The 22,453-nt window shown below is 33.9% G+C and overlaps 1 protein-coding gene across 4 annotated transcripts in view; it reads right to left on the reverse strand.

Moving 5' to 3' along the window:
- SHOC2 (SHOC2 leucine rich repeat scaffold protein) overlaps positions 1–22,453 on the reverse strand; it is an 89,606-nt gene that overhangs the window by 32,004 nt on the left and 35,149 nt on the right. For all 4 annotated transcript variants that reach the window (XM_017499676.2, XM_017499678.2, XM_037728233.1 and 1 more), the window contains exon 2: positions 10,749–11,685. In XM_017499676.2, coding sequence (XP_017355165.1) covers positions 10,749–11,451 — 703 coding nt within the window. In that variant the 5' untranslated portion in view covers positions 11,452–11,685. The remainder of the gene's footprint in view (positions 1–10,748; positions 11,686–22,453) is intronic.

Genomic DNA, 22,453 nt, shown 5'->3' on the forward strand with positions numbered 1-22,453 from the left:
TGTACCTATACAACAATCTTGCATGTTCTTCACATGTACCCCAAAACCTAAAATGCAATTTAAAAAATTACCATTAGGAGATAATAATAATTGTTACAGAGAAGATTCAGCAATAAATGCTAAAATTAGTGAGCAAAGATTAGGGAAAAACAAGGTTATCGGCATAGTCTAAAAACATCTCCCAAGATAAAAAGATAGAAGTATTAAGTTTAAATTGGAGAAGAAAGATATAAAACGAAAAAAGTATTAACTTTAAAATGGAGAAGCACAGCAGAAATCACATTTACCAACTGGTCAAGGTCAAAATCACCAGTAATGAGTCTTATCAATATGAATGGATATAATTCACTGGAAAAGGCATCACAATCACCACTGTAATATTGCTGACAAAAAAGGCAAACTCAAACTAGTCAGGGAAAAAGAAAATTAAACAAAAAATGAGTGATATGCTGTAAAACATTGGAGCACTCCTCTGCAAAAGTATCAATGCCATGAAAGAAAAGGAAAGCCTTTAGTGTTTGCTTTCAGATTGTCAAAGATCAGAGAATACTATGTACACATGACTAGTAAAAATGTAACAAGAGATTCTAGAACAGAAAATGGACATTAGTGAAAAAACTGGTGAAATAAAATAAAATTTGTAGTTAATAGTACTGTATCACTGTTAATCTCTTGGTTCTGATCATTATACAATGGTTATATAGAATGCTAATTAAAAATCAGGAAGCTGAGTGAACGGTATACGGAAACCTTCAAAAATGGTTTTGAAACTTTTCATGTAGGCCTAAAATTTATTCAAAATAAACAATTTTGAAACACTTTTTAAAAAGATAACTTAAATCTTAACACAAAAGAGTATCAATATATTCTTATGGAACTTATGGTAATGTGAAGAAGTAAAATGTATGACAATAACTGTATGAAGAATGGAAAGAGAGAAATAAGTGTTCTGTTGTAAGGTTCTTAGGATATATACAAAATAATACAATATTATTTCAATGTAAAATGAGTCAAGTTACGATATCTATTGTAAAAACTAGAGGAAACACTAAAAAACCCACAAAGATGTGTAACTAGTATGTCAAAAGTTGAGATAAATGGTACTTATTTTTAAAAAATGCTTAATCCAAAAGAAAGCATGAGAGGAGGAGAAAAAAGGAACAAGTGGCTGTCAGGCAGGACAGAAACACAAGACCTAACTATATGCTGTTTATAAAATCCATTTTTAAAAGATAGGAAAAGATCTACAATACAAGTACTGTATGACACTGTTGCTTGTAAAACATTATCAACCAACTCGACCTTGCTGATAGTTTTACAATTCTCCAAAAAACAGCCGAACATATAGTCTTTTCAACTCCATTTGGTACACAAGCCATATTTTATAAATCAAAAAAAAAAAAAAAATCTGAAAACATCTCTCATATATTTGGAAACTGAACAATCAACTTAATAATCCATGGATCAGACAAGAAATAACAAGGGATATTTAGAAAATATTTTGAATAATGAAAACATAACCTACCAAAATTTGTGTGCTGCTAAGGAAGTACTTTGAGGGAAATTTCCAGCTATGAAATACTTATATAATGAAAGAATAAAGGCCTGAAATCAATCTAAACCACCAATTTAAGAAAACAAAGAAAAGCATATTAAACCCAAAGTAATAAGGAATTTCAAAATAAAGACCAGAAAACAAACAAAGTAAACATAAAACAAAAGGTTTTTAAAAGATCAATAATTATCAATTTCAAGAATGAAAGGGGAACATGACTATATATATATATGGAACATTAAAAGCATAACAAAAATATGAACTTTAAGCCAATAAAATCAATAAATTGTACAAAATAGACAAATGCCCTGACAGATCAAACTCAAAATTTCAATAAAGAATAGAAAACTTGAATAACTATATGTCTATCTATTAAATAAACTGAATTTAAAATTCAAAACTTGTCCACATACACAAAAAAAAACCCTAGTCCCAGATTGTATGGCTGATGAATTCCACTGAACATTTAAGGAGAAAATAATACCAATTCTGCACAAACTCTTCTAGAATATGAAAGAGGAAGAAACATGTCTCAATTTATTCTATGATAGGAAGACAGTATTACCCTGATACGAAACCATGACCAGTATTTTAAAAAAAGAAAATAAAATTACAGATCAATATCTATGATAAATGCAGATACAAAAATCCTTAACAAAAGTTCAGTAAATTAAATCCAGAAATATATAAAAAGGCCTTTTGAAAATGTACCTAGTAGGCTATCAAAGATTGGTAGATGAGTAATTTAGGTTTCTTTCAGGTTTATAAACTTTCCTTTACTCTTACTTGTCTCACACTTAGGATTCTTATATTTTAAAATAACTCTTGTTCTTTACAGGGATATTTTTCAAACATTCAGAGTTTAGCTCTGTAAAAGTCATGGCACATCTTATTAAAATACATTTGTAAAACTACATAATTAAAAAGGGTTGGAAACACTTGTCCCACAAATTTGAACAGACTTAGAGAGGTCAGAATTTATACCAGAACATTATTTAAACCTGTCTTAAAAGCTTAATTATCCTTTTTCATTGCAAAGAAACCTTCAGGGGCTCTTCCAATCAAAGTGTTTCTGTAACTAAGGGGCATGGACAAATAACAACGTTCCTCTGATTTTGTAACATGCTGTCTTTAGGGTACAACCTCTGTCCTCTCCTTTCCATACCTCAGTCACATGGAAAGTAAACTGTCTCCTCTGATCCTATCAAGTCCTTCTAAAACAGTTCAAGTGCTATTTTTCTGTGTTCCGTCCCCCACCTCCCCCCCACCCTGACATGGTCTCTGCCACCCAGGTTGGACTGCAATGGCAAGATCACAGCTTATTGTAGCCTCAACCCACCAGGCTCAGATGACTTTTCCACCTCAGTCTCATGAGTGTCTGGGACTATAGCCGTACACCACCGTTCCCAGCTAATTTTCTGTAGAGAACAGGTTTTGCTATGTCACCCAGGCTGGCTTCAAACTCCTGAGCTCAAGCAATCCACCTGCCTTGGCCTCCCAAACTGCTATCTATGTTCTTTTTTTGCCTCCTTTAGCAATAATAACTTCTACGGGATTTTGTTGTTTAGTGAAAAGCATGACAATTTCATAACAATAAGTTAACAGTTCATCTGCAGGTTTCTGTTTTTCTGCTGGTTCCCAGTCAAAAGGAGTTACTTATTAACAACTATGAATTCCCTTTACTGATTTCTCTTTCCTGCTTTAGTAAGTTACTTAATGGCATTTGTACAGACATTCAAATGAGATTATTAAATAATGTTACCTGGACCATAATGTTACCAGGAGCAATTGTATCGCTCCTGGCAGTCCCAAGAGAATTTCAAGAATGTTAGCGATCGAAAGTTATAATTTTAGTTAATACTGAAATATTATTATAAAGCTGTGTTAAAGTAAAATATATAATACTAAACTCTTGAAAATACTATAGTTTACATATATTATCAAGTTAATTATAATACCATATTATATTATAGTACTAAAATATAAAATAATAAGAATAGGTTAATAGTACTGGGCTTCATTAAATTTCCTTCAAGCCACATTTACTGAAAGCCTACCACTTAATGTCTAAAAACATTCACAAGAAAATTACATAGTAGGAGTTAAGCTAAATCTCTAAGGTCACTCAACTTTTCTAACAAGTTGCAGACTCTGTTCAATATGTTTTTATATATAGATATTAATTATATATACATGTATATGTTGGTTGTATATATATAATTTGATAAAATATTTGCAGAATAGTAAGAAACTGATTTTGTTTTCCATAAATGTTACTCAGTCAAATAAGTAATTTTAAAAAATGCTGATTCTTAAATGTAAATTTGAGGTGAAAAAGCCCTATGATAAAAACTGTAAAACAATGATGAAAGAAATTTGGGGGACCAAAAAATGGAAAGACATTCCATGCTCATAAATTGAAAGGACTAATATTGTTACAATAACCATACTACCCAAAGCAATCTATAAATTCAATGTGGTCTCTATCAAAATGCCAGTGACATTCTTAAAAAAAAGAATCCTAAAGTTCATGTGGAACCACATTAGGCTCTAAAGAGCTAAAGCAATAGTGAGCAAAAAGGACAAACCTGGAGGCATCACATTACCTGACCTCAAAGTATGCACAAAGTTAGAGTAATCAAAGTAGCACAGTACTGGCATAAAAACAGATAACAGCCCAATGGAATAGAGAATCCAAAAATAAATCCACATATTTACAGCCAACTGATATTTGACAAAGGAGCCAAAAATATACATTGGAGAAAGGATAGTCCCTTCCAGAAATCGTGCTGGGAAAATTGGATATACACATGCAGAAGAATGAAACTAGACCCCTATCTTTCACCACATTAAAAAAATCAACTCAGAATAAATTAAAGACTTAAATGTCAAGACCCAAAAATTTAAAACTAGAAGAAACATATGGGAAACACTTCAGGACAATGGTCTAGGCAAAGACTTTATGGGTAAAGCCTCAAAAAGTATGGGCAACCAAAGCAAAAACAGACAAATGAAATTATTTTAAACTGAAAACTTCTGCAGAGCAAAGGAAACAAACAAAGACTAAAGAGACAACCTGCAGAATGAAAGAAAATATGTGCTAACTACTCATCCAACAACAGATTAATATACAAGGAACTCAACCCAACAGCAAAACAATAATCATCATCATCATTATGTGATTTAAAAATGGGCACACAATCTAAATAGACATTTCTCAACACATAAAAATGGCCAAAAGGTAAATGAAAAAATGCTCAACGTGACTAATCATAAGGGAAATGAAAATCAAAACTACAATGAGATGGTATCTCAATCCTATTGGAATGGATATCATTAAAAAGACAAAAAAAAAACAGTTATTAATGAGAATTTAGAAAGGAGAACTCTTATACACTGTTGGTGGGTGTACCATAAATTGGTACAGCCGCTATGGAAAACAGTATGAAAGATAAAGTAAACAAAAACTACCATATGACCAAGTAATACCACTACTGCATATATATATACACAAAGAAAAGGGTATCAATATATTAAAAAGATATCTTCACTCTCATATTTATTACTACACTATAGTCAAGATATAGAATCAACCACTAACAGAAGAAAATTGTGATATATATATATCACACACACACACACAAAATGAAATGCTATTCACCCAAAAAAAAGAATAAAATTCTGTCATTCACAGCAACATGAATGAGCTTAGAGGACATTATATTAAGTGAAATAAGCCAGGCACAGAAATATAAATACTGCATGTTCTCTCATGCTAAAAAAAAAGTTGATCTCAAAGAAGTAGAGAGTAGAACTGTGGTTACTAGAGGCTGAGAAGGGTGTCAGGGGTTGGGGAGTGGCAGGACGGGGAGAGGTTGGTTAATGGACACAAAACTATAGCTAGATAGGAGGAATTCTATCTGTTTTAAATTCTACTATTCTGTAACACTGTAGGGTGACCTTAGCAAACAATTTATTATATATTTTCAAATAACTAGTAGAGAGGATTTTGAACGTGTCCAATGAAAAGAAATGATAAATGTTTGAGGTGATGGATGTGCTAATTACCATGATTTGATCATCACACATTCTATACATGTATGGAAACAGCACACTATAAACCATAAATAGGTACAATTATTATTTCTCAAACATATGAATGCTGTGAGAATTGCTTTGTAAATGAAGAAAATTATCTGAGTTCTCAAAAACCATATACTTTAAAGTTAGATAATATTCCCAAGCAAAAAAGGTTATTTTGACAACTAGACCCACATAAAATTGTATACTACATAAAAATGTAGCATTTTATTGAACATACAATGTAGGAGGAACACATTTTTTAAAAACACTCTTTCTAACTTATGTTTTGATAAACAATAATAAGGGAAACTTTAAAGAAAGAGAAGAAATCCTAAACCCACAATTCAGAGAGAGAAGAAATCATAGGAATATTAGCAAAATACAAAATGAAGTTTATATCTGGTTTCAATGAGCAACCATTCCCTTCCCAGAAAAATAAAATCCTTTAAAACTTCACTGTCCAGAGTTGCCTGAAAAAAAAAAAAAGATTCATTATTCAAACTGACTATCTGATGGCCCCTGCTCTAATCCACTCAGAAACAGAATAAACAAAAAGGACATCTTTAACAGGAAACTCAAAGGAATCAATCAATTGGGAAAGGGGGTAAAAAAGTGGTTATTTCCTGTTTTCCCTCTGAAAACATAAGTTCTTGACTTTCTTTGTGTAGAGTGAAGAGTCTTTTTCAAGATTAGAAATGGGGAAACAAAGAAGGACAGGAAGAATGGAACACTGATCTATAGAAGAAAGCAATGACTAAGGTTTCAATTTGTCTACTTCACCCCAAAACTCCATTTGTCCATGCTTTAACATAGAAAATGAGAAAGGTAAATGAACATTACCAAATGAAATGTTTTCCTAGCTACTTTCTGATATATTATCTCTGGCTCTGAACTGTCTGTTCCATTATCTTTTCACTGTTTTCTGGTAGTCTTTACCCATGTGAATATGTATCACTGGTATCAAATCACATCACATTAATAAAAATGCCATAAAGGATATATGTTCTAATTTTAATATTTTTTCCTATCAAGGCAACAGCAAAGCGCAACCATGTGTAGCAGTTAAATTCCAATTATATTATTAAAACTAAATAGTAGGCTTTATTTTGAAACTCCTAATTTTAAAAAATTTACTTTCACTTTTTAGAGATACTAGCTCTGTTGCCCGAGCTGGGATGCAAGTTGCATGATCATAGCTGACTATCCCTCCAATTCCTGGGCTCAAGGATTCTCCCACCTCAGCCTTCCCAGTAGTTGGGATTTGAGGCATGAGTCACAGTGCCCAGCTAAAAACTTACATTCCTCAAATACTCTGAGTACAAATTGGATGGCATGATTTAAAGTGATATATTTATTCAAACAATGAAGAAGAATAAGCATCTAATATGATATAAATCTAATCTATATGTATAAATAGTGTAGCTCTGATATGCATAAATGAAAGTTTAGCAAAATTATATTAGCATATATTTTGAATTAAAAATTCCCTTGTTATGGGTCTTTGCAGTATGTCAAACCATATTAAAGGTGTTTCATACTTTTACAATTGTCAAATTTCCATTTTACTTGATCACTGAACACAGGTCTTATTTTATAAACATTCTCCAAGGAGCTCGGAATTTAAATTAAAAACCCATTAAAGCAAGATCTGCGTCACCAAAAATAGCTATTTCTGTCTTTCCATTATAATAAAAGATAGCTTTCAAGAATTAAAAACAAATATATAGTAATCAGGGAACTGCAAATCAAAACTACAATGAGATACCAAATCATACCATAGAATGGCTATAATAAGAAAAGACATAATAACAAGGATACTGAGGCTGTAGAGAAACTAGAACCCTCAAATACTGCTGGTAGGAATGTAAAATGTTGCAGCCTCTTTGGAAAAAGGGCTCATAGTCCCTCCAAAGGTTAAACATAGAGCTATCATATGACTTAACAATTCTACTAGGTATATACTCAAGAGATGTGAAAACAAATATCCACGCAAAAACTTGTACAGAAATATTTATAGCAACTATACTCAGACAGAAAGCACAAACAACCCAAATGTCTAACAACTGATGGATAAATAAAATGTGGTATACCCATACAATGAAAAATTATTCAGCATTAAAAAGGAATGAAGTACTGATACATGCTACAACCTTGATTAGACTTGAAAATATTATGCTAATTAAAAGAAACTGGTCACAAAAGACCACATAGTATTTGATTCCATTTACATGAAACATCCAGAAAACACTAATCTACAGAGACATAAGGTAGGTTAGTGATTGCCTCGGGTTAATGAGTTAGGAGAAATTAGGAGTGAATGCTTAAGAGTATAGTTTCTTTTTGGGGTACTGAAAATATTCTAACATTACCTCTGATGGTTATAGAAATCTGAATATTCTAAAAAACCACCGAATTGTTTACTTTTAATGTGTAAATTGTATGGTACGTGAATTAGACTTCAATTAAGCTGTGAAACTCAACCCTCTTCACCTAATCTTATGCAATGGCTTTCGGCTGCTCTTTAAAAGTACAGACCCTGGACTTACCAGAGAATCAAAATCTATGAGGTTGGTACCCACTTTTCTAGACTGTGGGGGCAGTACAGTGGAAACGACCAACACTTACACTCTCTGCCAACCTAGAAGCATGATCTTCAGTAAATTACCTAATTTTTCTACAGTGTCAGTTCCTTTTTCAGTACAATGGAGAAAACACCTATTTCACTGGGTTACCGAAAGGATACAATGAGACCGTATATTTAAAGTATATATGTACGGAACAATGCATATGGTTTTTGTGCTCAAACAACAGCCATTCTTATTATGATGATGTTATTTTACTAACGTTTATTTTCTTGTTCCCTATAAAGAAACAGATGACATAGGCTTCTACATGCTTGCCCAAGATCCATGCATCTAAGTTTAACTTTATAAATCATAATTCCTTATGAGAAACATTATACTTTTAAAAGCAGTTTACTTTCTGACACCTGCTTAGAATGAAATAAACAACATGTATGATATTACCATTTTTACAAAAGCACAGCAATTGCAAAAACACAAACTTTAGTAATGTCACTAATGATGGGAAGGAGCTCATTAACAAATTCAATATCTGTTTTTAAAAATTATAATTTAGGAATAAAGGTCAAAAGATTAGGTAGCCACAAATATAGGCCACACAGTTACATAAAATATGCCAATTTTAAAAGATACATTCACCCTGTAGTAAAAATGCTAACTATATGCTCAAGAACATATATGAATGTTCTTAATTCCCAGGTAATTTGATAGTATTACTATGGAAAAAGTCCTTAGAATTAAAGCCAAACTTTTAGGACTGAGTGTAACACATACACAAAACAACAAGAACAAAGACAGGAAATAACTTTTATATTTCTATGTAGAAATTCTGTATTTCTCCAATTGCCTATAATTCTATTCCACAATGAGCCATACATACAGGTCAAATTCTGACTAAATATAATACTATAACAAGTCATTCACCAACCACATTCCTATCTGAAGACATGGAATGGAGCATTTTCACCCAGAAATTCATGGGAATATTTTAATCTCTCTTAAATCATAGTCTATACCACTTGAGAAAGCCTGTGATAAATTTTCTAAACACATTCAATTAAACTAACATTTATTAATATTTGGATTGTCTAGTTGAGTTAAATGTAACGGATCATACCTAAAATTTAAACCACATTTTTACAAAACTGAACAAAATATTAAAACACCCACAGAATATCCTATCTTTGAAAAGCTGCAAAGCCTAAAATAAGTTTATCACTCATTATAAGACCAATCCTAAAAATAACAATATAATCTTTGCTTTATTTAGAATAAATGGCCTTTAATATAAAAAGAAAACTTCCTTTAAGAAGTTTCATAATCAACATTTTATGACAATTTTTACAAATCTTATAAAGAGGGCCCACAACAGCAAAACCTTTATCAATTTTTCAAAACTGATATCAATGGATTACTATATTCCAAATGTTTGAGAATATATTTCCATTAATTAAAAATGCCAGAACAACTAATATTTTTTTTAAGTGACACGTTCACATGTCTGTCTATATGCCCTATTTTTTTTTCCTACTACCAGCCTTTAAAAAACATTTCCTGACTGGGTGGGCACCATGGCTCACGCCTGTAATCCCGGCACTTTGGGAAGCCGAGGCAGGTGGATCACAAGGTCAAGAGATGGACACCACCCTGGCCAACATGATGAAACCCCGTCTCTACTAAAAAAAAAAAATTAGCCGGGTATGGTGGCGCATGCCTGTAGTCCCAGTTACTCAGGAGGCTGAGGCAGGAGAATCAATTCAACCAGGGAGGCAGAGATTGCAGTGAGCTAAGATTGCACCACTGCTCTCCAGCCTGGCAACAGAGTAAGATTCTGTCTCAAAAAAAAAAAAAAAAAAAAGAGTTTCTTTTGTTTCAGTACAAGTTAGCTTTATATACAAGACTGGAATGAAATCTACCAAAATACTAATAGTGTTGCATTTACTATAGGTGACTTTTCTTCTACCCTCCTAAATTCTTGTGTTATTTTTAATAAACATGTTAGTACTTTCAAAAAAAAAAAAAAAAAAAAAAAAAAAAGTTCTGCTTTCTTATGACACTGCTCATTCATAAGGCTCTGATTGTCAACCTTTTTTGGTAAATTAGGTAGAAAGTGATGTGAATTTAAACATCTTTCACATAAAGATGGAAAAGCCAGAATGAGAAAATGTAGCTTTAATATGTCTAATAAAATTGTATGAACGGATACTTTAAAAACAGACAGCAACAACTTGAAAATTAGGCAAACATCTTTTCTTTAAGTCACTTAGTCTCCGATGAAAATTAAAGAAGATTAGATTTGTTTGTGAAAGATGTAATTACATCTATTTTCTGACCCACTTAAGTTTGTGGAGCAATTTCAAACTGTATACTATTAACAGTGCTGAAAATGGAATCAAGTAAACCATAAAAAAGTTGTAATTTAGAAATAAGCTGTTTTTAGGCAAATATCAAGCATTTTTTGACATGAAAAAGCACTCAAAATTATTTAGCATAACAACTACTACAAATAATAATCCAAGGCCTCTTACCAATTTCAGCAGGTAGTTGTTTAATTTTGTTCTCTCGAATGCTAAGCATGCTGAGTTTTGACAAGTTTTTTATGTCCTTTTCCACAGTAGTTATACGATTAAAGCGAAGGTAAAGAGTGGTGAGAGAATCCAGCCTATACACCACTGAAGGAATTTCTCTCAGTTTATTATGCCGTAAATCAAGCATCCGCAGCTTCTTCAAGTTATCAAGAGAGTCAGGCAAACTGGTAAGTGAATTTTCACTTAGAGCCAGTGTCATGAGATTTACTAAACAGCCCACCTCTGCTGGGAGGGACTGCAATTTGTTACTGTATAAATAAAGTTCTGTTAATTGAGTCAACTCTTTGATTGATGATGGCAATATGTGTATAGATCTCTTGGATAAGTCCAAACGCATTGAATTCTCTTCTCGGCATTTGTTGAGCTCTTTAATCACCTCTGCATTGCTGGATTTTTTTCTAGTCCCAGGTGCTGGGTTTGGCCTTTTGATCGTATTGTCAACTGAAAATGCCACCCCTGGCTGGGCAGCACTGGAGTCCTTCTTTCCATCTTTGGCATCTTTCCCTTTGGTCTTAGGTTCTTTTTCTTTGCTCTCTTTCCCAAAACCTCCAGAGGCTTTTGCCTCCTTTTCTCTTTCCTTGGCTGATGGTACTTTGGGATCTTTTTCTTTAGAGTCTTTTTCTTTTCCTAAACTACTACTCATGGTGACTCAAGCCTGGACAAAAACTACATGAACTCCTTTTATTTTCCAGTAATTGAATTCAAAGATGAAGAGATAAAGATCCTACACAATCAAAACAGTGTTGGCTTAAAGAAATATTCAGCAAGGAGTAACATCCATCTGTTACATGTTGGATCTAAAAGTACTATGCCCATTTCTGATAATTCATTCCAACTGGTAAAATAGTGCTGGTCAATCAATGATTCATTAGAATTCCTGAAATACAGAGAAAATATTAAATTACTTTAGATAATTTATATTAAGTAAATAGGTTCTGAAAAATAATCTTATTATAGTTTGCCATTTTCCTATGATTTCATTCTTAAATATTTATGAACATCCTTTATTATATAAAATCCATTTAAAACTAGAAAACTTAATAAGGCTGGCTCTACCTTCAAGAATCTTGCAATCTAATAGAAAGAGGTAAGAATACCAGTTACGTTACTATAAAATTTTATATGAACTACAAAGTGGAAGAAATCACAACAATAAGCTTAATATTTATTAAGTGCTTTCTACGTACTAACATTATTCTGAGGAATTCACAAATATTAATATAACACATAAAACAGCACTATGAAATACATTGTTATCCCCATTTCATACAAAGGAACACTAAAGTACAGAAATATTTTTAAGTAACTAACTTGGAGACCTTGGAAAAGTGACTGAGCCAATATTCCAAATTAGGTGGTATGTACTCATAGCCTATATTCCTAAGTCACTACATTAAAACAGTTCTATCTACAATTAATGGGCAGAGTTTTAGATAACAGAAAAGATTTTAATGGTGGTGACGATAGAAGGGAGAGCAGTCTGGCAAAAGGAAAAAAAATGAACATAATGAAATACATACAAAAAACAGCACAGTTCAGGGAAAGGGGCATTAAGAATCTGTACTTTAATAAGCACTCCAGATGATTCTGATGCAGGTAGGCCTAGGGATCACCTTTGAAAACCAGTCACAATATCCAATGATGTCTATATTCTAAGGACTGAAAAAGTGAGACAGATCAATGGCACAGGGTTCTTAAAAGCAGAAAAAGTTTGTTGGTAAAATGATAGGCCAAAAGAATTGGCAAAGGATAAAAAGATTAGTAAAATCTTTATGGAAGGAATCTGTCCTCCCTAAACATTTTGAAGTTCAAAATTAGTAATTCTTACTTTGTGACTCTATTGTTAACTCTATATAACTAACTGATAATTATTTGCTACAAAGGATTAAAGATAAAGTAACATCTTACCTGACTAGCTTAAGAGGTTAAAACAATTATTAGAATTTCGTCAGACTACCAAAAGGATGTGATGTTAAGTGCTAAGGATTCTGCTAAGAATTTCTTTTCATAGGATATGAACCCCACTCTAAATAGAAGCTTGCAGTTTAATTAGACAGCCAAAATGCTCACATATAATAATTGATAAGACAGCATATTATTAAATCCTCAGAGTGGCATATGCTATAGCACTTTTGAGAAAATTGATCAGTGAGAATGGTTGAGAAAAGCGTACCAGAAGGACTTAGGCTAACTAGTCCTAGATTAGTGGGTTGCCTTCAAGCAAATAAAGGAGAGGTGACAAAGCATTACAGATGGGTGCCATGAAAAAGTTTTGCCTAGAATAGGGAATGGAGCTTAGTTTGCACAGGACACTAAAAATGTGTCACTTTGCTAAGGCAAAAGGTCAAATGTGCAGGAATAACAGGAACTGGGGTAGAGGATGAATAATCTGTAAATTTGAAACTGCACAGTATAAACTATATTGGTATATAAGACTGTACAATTAAACAAATATGTCATTATTTGCTAGCACACCAGGAGAGCTCTATCTCCCTACTACTCACCCTCCTTTCAAAAAAAAAAAGAATTACTTTGCACTACAATGGAGAGAAACTAAGAAAAACTCTACAGATACTGATTCAGAAAGTAATGCTGATAAACCAATATGAAAGTACATTTACTAAAACCATACAACTGTGAATAATGGGAAGTATGCATAGCTAAAGGGTTACAGGCATTGCTTATCAATTTGTATTTAAGAAATGTCATTAATATCAAGTTTCTGGAAATCAAACCTCTATTTAGCAAGATATGTATATCTTAATTTAGAAGGACACCTCCTATGTAAGGATAAAATGAGATATATAAGGTACAAAATAACATATACTAAGTACAGAGGATAGAACAAGACTATCCTATTAAAATGTTAAGAAAATTCAGAAAGAAAAAAAAAAGTAAACTTCTCTAATGATAAGAACAAAAAAAGAAAATTTATGATCTGAGATATTTGTTTAAAAATACAAATTCCCAGGCTCCGTCACAAATCACTGAATCAAAATTTTAGGGAGAGGGAGTCTGGGTACTTTAAAAAAATAAATGCCTCAGCCAAAGCTTATAAAGTTTGGGAAATACATGATATGACCTAATGTAAGATCTAAATACCAGTATATTTAATATTATATTTTTTGAATATAATTCAAAAATAATGAAGGATGAAGGTAATAGGTGGGTCAAGAAACAAACTATATTAATGAAAAGACAAGTTATTAATAAAGTTCCCACTGAAATCTAAAAGGACTTCTCATAATCCACAATACCATCCACTGTATCTGAAATTCAGACTGATATTTTAACTGTTGATGGGTTTACTGCAGTGGTGATGAATTTGAACTAGTGACCCACACACTCATCCTGTAGCTCTTGTACTTAATGAGATCTGCTGATACATATTTCAGTAATAGCTCCTAAGAAATATAACTAGTCAGAAAATAAAATTTTTGACCTCGACAAAATCAGTATGCTTTACTTAAAGCAAATTAACTAACCAGTCAGCCTTGACTATTAACTAAAAATTTTTCATATCCAGTAAAAATATATTGTGGCCAAGAAAACAAATTATCTGACAGTCAAAAATTAAATTCTGGATCTAGCTCAGAACTGAATCAGGTGACCTCAAACATTTTAGATAAGAAAACATATTGAAAGTAAGCTTTCCTGTTTCTTGGAAAGAAGCAATTTATTAGATAGTTGTTTTTTAATCACTTCAACTCTACTGTTTTGGGGAAAAGCTAAGCTATATTTGCACACGATTTGAATCTTGTACCCACTTAGGTAATAGAATACACAGTACCAGTCTCAAAATGCTTAAAATCTAGAGATAAAAGCATAAAACTGCATCAATCATTAGGCTGAGGTTGGCAATGAGGTTTTCATCCTGGGATCTTTTCTGCCCCAGAGGAGTCTTTTAGTCACCTCCACCTAGTAACTACCACATATGAAGCACTTGATATGTTAGCTCCCTTGAATAGAATACATTTTACCAACAGTGACCCCAAACAAACTACAAATTTGGCCAGGTGTGGTGGCTCACACCTGTAATCCTAGCACTTTGGGAGGCTGAGGCGGGCAGATCACTTGAAGTCAAGAGTTGGGAGACCAGCCTGACCAACATGGTGACACTCCATCTCTACTAAAAATACAAAAATTAGCTGGGCGTGGTGGCGGGCGCCTGTAATCAGAATTGCTTGAACCAGGAGGCAGTAGCTGCAGTGGGCCGAGATTGTGCCACTGCACTTCAGCCTGGGCAACAGAGAAAGACTCCTCAAAAACAAAAACAAAACAAAAAACTACAAACTTGTTGGTGGAGGTCTGAGTTGATATCATTTTTCTCTGGTACATAACTATATTCCAAATTATGAAAACTCTGAATTTCAAATTCCTAAGTAGAAGAGTTCCTCTAGTCCCAATTTACAGATGAGAAAACTGAGGCACCAAAGATGGATACCTACTAAATGACTAAGGAAAAATTCAAAACCAGGTCAGCCTCTTCAGGACTCGAAAGCCGAGGCATATTCTTTCTCCACCCCATGTTGGATTTCAGAGATAAGCATCCAAATCATGATTACATGAGGGTGTTGATTATAATTAATTTAGGCTTCTAATAGCTTTTAAGTCAAGAGTCAGCAAACTTTTCCTGTAAAGGGCCAGATATTAAATGCTTCAGGATTTGCAAGACAGATTGCTTTCTACTGCAGGTACTCAATTCTGTCATTTTAACATAAAAGTAGACAATATGTAAAGGAGTAAGACTGGCTGTGTTTAAATAAAACTTTACCAAAACAGATCTCAAATTGGATTTGGCCATCAGGCCATAGTTTGCCAAGCCCTGTCATAAGTTACTGCCAGGTTTTAAATCATTCCTTTCAGGAACGATATTTTTATGCAAATTGGACACAAGAAGTAAAAAATGTAGGCTGTCAAATTTGGAAAGGCTGGATATTCAAATTTAGTAATTTGGACTTTAGCATGCAGACATCATGATTCTTTACTCTCTAAACTCTGTTCCAGCAGGCTACTCTCAGGGGCTGCCAAGAGTAAATATAAATAGTTAATAAAGGATTCCTGAAGGAGAAGAGGCTATGATTACAGTCATATTTTAACAAAATGTACCTGACACTGTTTAGAATGACTGTCAATGGTCAGGACTTCAGAAGGAAGGCAGGAAATTTAAAAAGCAATAATAATTTCGTGTTTAATCAGTGCCAGACATTTTCAGCAAGAATCATCTGGGGAGCTTAGAAATCCCAGACTCCTAATCCAAGAATGCTAACAAAATAAGTGTCTGTGGTAGAGAACAGTAAGCTGTATGTTTAAAGGGTTTTCCAGGTGATTCTACATAGAGCCAAATTTGGAAACCACTGCAACATTCCATGCCAAACACAATAGGTATACTCTAACTATTTTTAGCTACAGTATTTTGGAATTTTGTAGGTTCACTTTAGGTTGTCTCAAAGTTTCAGGAGATACTACTGGCATTTAATGGGTCAGGTCTGGAGATGAGAATTATCCTTGCATACTGTACAACTTTCAAATATCTATCAAATATATAACTAGGTGAAATACCTGTTTATAATTCTGAGCACTTAGAATCTAATTCCATTTTAAACTGCAATATTTTTGCACTATTCTCTAAGAGTCATTTGTTATTTCTGATGATCAGACACCCATAGTGATCTTGGTATCCCAATCACAAATATAACACATCTGTAACCGTTTGCACTTCTAACAATTACATGCACGATGATATTATGTACAAACTTTTGCTCTTCATTGCTTTCTGGTATCATGTCTCAGCATTTAAATACTGAAACATAAAATGCATAATAAATTCTTCAATGTTTTCTAATACCATTGTGCCTAAGCATTTACATAACATATAAAATGTACAATATTTTTCTTACATATCTCCTTTAAGATATTACACTAATTTTTAACAATAATGTAGGTTATTATCATTTTAGAATAGTAAGGAAGTGTTACAGAGAATATTACATAAATGGGATACTAGGTCTTATGCACTTGAGAACAACTGCTTTAAACTACACAGGTAGTAGAAGACAGGACTAATTCTAGAGACAGAAAGCAGTTGGGCATGAATGGGAGTAAGGAGGAAGGGATTCAGGGTAACGTCTGAGTTGCTGGCTTAAATAAATCAGGTGGATACAGCATGATTTTTCAAGACAAGGAACACAGCAAAAAGAAAATTAGTAAAATTTTGAACAAACTTACACTGAGATTCTAGTGTAGTCCACCCTTGAAAATGTGATTTTAGAATAAAGGAGGGAGGTCGGGGCTAGAAATAAAGATACAGCTTTGGTGTCAACAGCAAAGGTTTGAGATGAGAATATTCACAAAATGCATACAGAAGATAAGATGATACTGGTACTCTGAGGAAGATAAACGGATGGATGGGCCAAGTGTGGTGGCTCATACCTGTAATCCTAACACTTTGGGAGGCTGAGGTGGGCAGATCGCAGGGTCAGGAAATTGAGATCATCCTGGCTAACACGGTGAAACCCCTCTCTACTAAACATACAAAAAGTAGCAGGGCATAGTGGCACGTACTTGTAGTCCCAGCTACCCGAGAGGCTGCGGCAGGGGAATCGCTTGAACCCGGGAGGCGGAGGTTGCAATGAGCTGAGATCGCACCACTGCACTCCAGTCTGGCGACAGAGGGAGACTCTGTCTCAAAAAAAAAAAAAAAAAAGAGAGAGAAATGGATGGTTGACAAAGGCCTCATAGAGAAATAAAGATACACATAAAGTAAGAAAGAGTACTGTCAAAGAAGCGGCCAGATATTCTATTTAAACTTTAGAAGGAAGGAGTAGTCAAAAATACGTAACATAGGAAGCAGAAAACTTAGCTTTAGAGAAGGAGGATCTTTTTTCCTTTCAATTAAAAAATGAGAATGGATTCAGCTACAGTAAGTTTGTTTGAATGGAGGAGAAATAAGAGAGTTACTTGGGATCATCATCTCCAGTTACATACAGAATCGTATCTGTTTGGCGAAACAGAAGCAAATTAATCTGTTGAGAGCAAGAAAGGCAGGGTTTGTTCAGGAGTTGATTAAAGAAGTAAAAAGGAATGGATGAGGACACAGACCAGAGATAAATAAAATTGATGAGTCTGACAAATTTTTTTTTATCATTAATTTGTAGTGGCATCAATCTCCAAAACTGCATTTGGCAATCTAAATTGTATTTCTAAATTAATTTAAAGTTGAAGGGATTCACAGGGCAAGTGTGGCAGCAAAATAAGGGACCAGACAGTACAGTTTGGCCTGGTAAGGAGAAAAAAGTAAACCTAATAAGCTATTAGTTTCCTAGATAATTGGAGGAAAAGGGAGAGATCAAGGAACTAGAAGAGTGACTTGGAAATTGGGGGGGGAGGGGGAAGGTATCCTACTGATTAAGAATCTGATGTTCTTCCTGCAGGAGAATTTACATTTATCCACATGCACATACACACAGCATTATACACACCAGATAAAAAACCATATTCAATTAAGTCAAAGGGTCGATATAACAGGCAAGCATTAAAAATCCAAAAAGACAGTAATTTATGGTAAAACAAAACAATAAGCTTTCAATCACAACACTTAAGAATTTGAGAAGTAGAGAAATTAGCTGATTTACTCAAGCACATACTGAAGTCACTGGAGCTGGTGAGGCTCGAAATTCAGAGCTATTGATATTCAGGGCACTATTCTAACCAATTTTACTGACAACAATAACATATTTTATCTTGATGAATCATTTAAATGGCATGAAAGCATGAAACAATACTATAACCAAAGTTATCCATTTATGAATATTACTATTTCCAAACTTAAATACAAAGATAAGCAAATTATAGAAAGAAAATATCTATTAAGTTAATGTTGCCTTAGGGAAAATGCCCAGTAAAGAGCTTGTTTTCCTGATCTCTGAACAAAGCTCCCTGTTCACCAGAAAAGGTGCCCTGATGTATAATTCTGCAGGTCAACTAAAACCTTTTCTTTCAATTACACAAAGAGGCTACAAATATACTTTACTTTCTTACAAGAAGCAGCTACTTATGAGATATTTCACTAGCAGTATATACACATTAAAAGGATTACTTTGTTATCAAAAAAAGGATTTTTTTCCTAGGGCCCAATCATTTATTTTTTATTTCTCATACACATGAAATACATAATGATTATATAAGGTAAGGAGAGAAGACAATCTAAACCCAAACAGATCTAGAGAAACGTTAAGATTTAAAACATTCATTTTACATAAGATCATTTTGTAACATGTAAGAAACGTTTCCAAACTGGCAGTCTTAAACTTCTGATTCCACAATTTCAACATATTTTAGGACAAGGAGCACTGCTGTGAAAAACAAAGATTTTTTTAAAAAGTATCACAGGCCATAAGGCAAAGAGGCAGAATTGCAAGCAGTACATCCAAAGAAGCAGAATGGTCTTAAGATATGAAATGTAATACACGTATGTTCATTGCAGCCTTGTGTACAATAGCAAAGACCTGGAACCAACCCAAATGCCCATCAATGATAGACTGGACAAAGAAAATGTGGTACATAAACACCATGGAATACTATGCAGCCATAAAAAACTATGAGTTCATGTCCTTTATAGGAACTTGGATGAATCTGGAAACCATCATTCTCAGCTAACTGACACAAGAACAGGAAGCCAAACACCATATGTTCTCACTCACAGGTGCGTGTTGAACGATGAGAACACATGGACTCAGGGAGAGGAGCATCACAGACTGGGGGCAGTTGGCGGGGGCTAGGGGAGAGACAGCAGGGGGTGGGGAGGAAAACAGGGAGAAATGCCAGATATAGTATACACCTAAAGTAAAATAAATTTTTTAAAAAGTATGAAATGTAGTCAGGAGTTCCAGACCATCCTGGCCAACATGGTGAAACGCAGTCCCTACTAATAATACAAAAAAAATTAGCCGGGCGTGGTGGCGCACACCTGTAATCCCAACTACTGGGGAGGCTGAGGCAGAAGAATCAGTTGAACCTGGAAGGCAAAGGTTGCAGTGAGCTGAGACTCCAGGCAGAGTGCAGTAAGCACCATTTCACTCCAGTCTGGGCGAAAAGAGTGAAACTCCATCTCGGAAAGCAAAAAAAAGATACGAAATATAAAAAACCTGTTGGATCCACAGGATTCATTTCAGGCAATTAGGCATGTGCAGATAGCAGATGAAGCTATTAGCGACAACTCTGCAAAGCCTATAGTTTAATTATCTATATGTGTCAGTGCCTGTGTTACCCATATGTTGCCATATATTTGGGTTGTGTGACCCATGTACTTAAAAAGCATATATTTAATAAGGTTTCCATCATTTACAACTCTGTCATATTTTCCAATTTTGATGACATGACCTTTAAATTATCTAAAATTATTTGCTTGTTCCTTGTATGTCTTTACACCCTTCATTCCCCCTAACTGTTCAATGAAAACAGGAACTTTGTTCAGCGTTGAATGAAAATAAAACATGTAATTAAGTCATATAATTCAATTTCTACTCTAGGACAATGTGCTTTAGTAAAAAAGAAATAATATTTTGGTTGAAACAAAAATCATAGAAGACAGAGGAATGACATAAAGTCACATTATGTATTTCTTGGTTAAAAGAATTCTATTTTCCCCCTGAAGTTGCCTTTCACACTATTGGTTAACAGATGTTCCACACATGGTATCGCAAGTATGAATTTATTAAGTCAGCAGTTAATGGGTCTATACAAAACTCTGCATACAGAGACTTCAATAAATGTCTTTTAAACTGAACTGAGATAATCAATAGATTCCCCCCACCAACTCTCTAAAAACCTCCTACCTCATTTGCATCCGACTTGATTTCCCTCGTAAATCTGATCTTTTTCCCAAACTGCTTCATTTCAGTGAAAGACAATGTATGGTTAAGCAAGAAACTTACAAGTTATTCCTACTCCTCCTTCCTCATTCCCCATATCCAAACTTTTGGCAAACGTGCTAGACTTTATGACAAAATGAATCACAAATCTTCTACCCTCCACTTTCATTGCCTTCACTGTACTCCAAGCTCTCATCATCTCTCTCCTGAACTACTTTGTCTCCTACCTTGGCCTGCCGATTCCCACATACTTTAAATCCATTCTCCAAAAAGTGAACAAAGCAATTTTTATGCAAATAGTTCACATTACTCTCCTGCTCAAACTATCTAATGGCTTTCCACTGTATACAGCACAAAATGTTACAGAGGACCAGAAATGGCTAAGTTTTCAAATATTAAGTAGAAGAAAAGATGTCTTAGAGTTGCTCTGTTAAATCTCAAGATGAATACATTTTGGGAAAAGGTTTTCTTTATCTCTTATTAATCTCTCATTGGCTTACTATTCCCCAGTCACACTGCTCTTCCTGTTCCTTGAAAAGGTCAATTTCTTTCCCACCTCAAGCCCTTGTCCCTGTTTCCTCTGCCTAGAATGTTCTTCCCCAATCTTTGTATGGCTGACTCTTCATTATTAGGACGAACCTCAAGCTTCACCACTTAAACAAAGCCTTCTCTGACCAACGATTCTCTTTTATTTTCTTCATAACATTTATTAGTATATGAAATTACCTTACTCTTTTATGTTTATTTGCTTATAATGATTCCCATTTCCCTGCAAGAATGTAAGCACTGTAAGACTTCCTTCCATAAGATATCTGTCTTATTCACAGATACACTGTTAACATCTGAATCCGTGACTGTTTTACAGTAGGTGCTTAGAACCTATGTTAAAATAATATTTAAACTTTAATTTCAAAGTCACTTTTAACTTCAAAGTGATTTGAGAATCTGCTGCAAAGAAGCCGATACTACCCCTTTATTTTGATGCCAACATAAACATTTTCTTACATAATTAGGCAGTAAATGAGATGATTCTAGATAACCAAGTCTTCTGATTCCACGGTCAATATACTCCTGCCACCCTAACCATACTGCCTCTCTCATGTTAAAAAATGTAGTATCAGAAAATAAAACATGTAATTAATTCAAATATTTCAATTTATATTCTAGGATAATTTCTTTTAGCAAAAAAGAAATTAAATTTGTAATATTTAATATTAATATAAGTAAATGTTTTAATAGTATGTATTATGAACACTAAATTGGAATAAAAATAAACATTAACAAATTATATATAAAATAATTGATTTTTTTTCCTTAAAAGGAGGCAAACTAGCTTTTTCTGAAGATAAATTATTTAGAATTTAAGTAGAATTTTTCAACAAATGTTTGGTCAAGGAAAACTAAATCAGTGCTTAGAGATAAGCCAAATTAGAAAATAAAATGAACCAAGATAGATGAATTCACTTTAGGGTAAAGATATTAAAAAGTAATAATTGGCTGGGTGCAGTGACTCATACCTGTAATCCCAGCACTTTGGGAGGCTGAGGGTGGATCACGAGGTCAGGAGTTCAAGACCAGCCTGGCCAATATGATGAAACCCTGTCTCTACTAAAAATACGAAAATTAGCTGGGTGTGGTGGAGCATGCCTGTAGTCCCAGCTGCTCGGGAGGCTGAGGCAGGAGAATCTTTTGAAACCAGGAGGTGGAGATTGCAGTGAGTTGAGACCACACCACTACACTCCAGCCTGGGAGACAGAGCAAGACTCCGTCTCA

This window comes from Cebus imitator, unplaced genomic scaffold, assembly GCF_001604975.1.
Source record: "Cebus imitator isolate Cc_AM_T3 unplaced genomic scaffold, Cebus_imitator-1.0 Scaffold259, whole genome shotgun sequence".
Classification (NCBI taxonomy): domain Eukaryota; kingdom Metazoa; phylum Chordata; class Mammalia; order Primates; family Cebidae; genus Cebus; species Cebus imitator.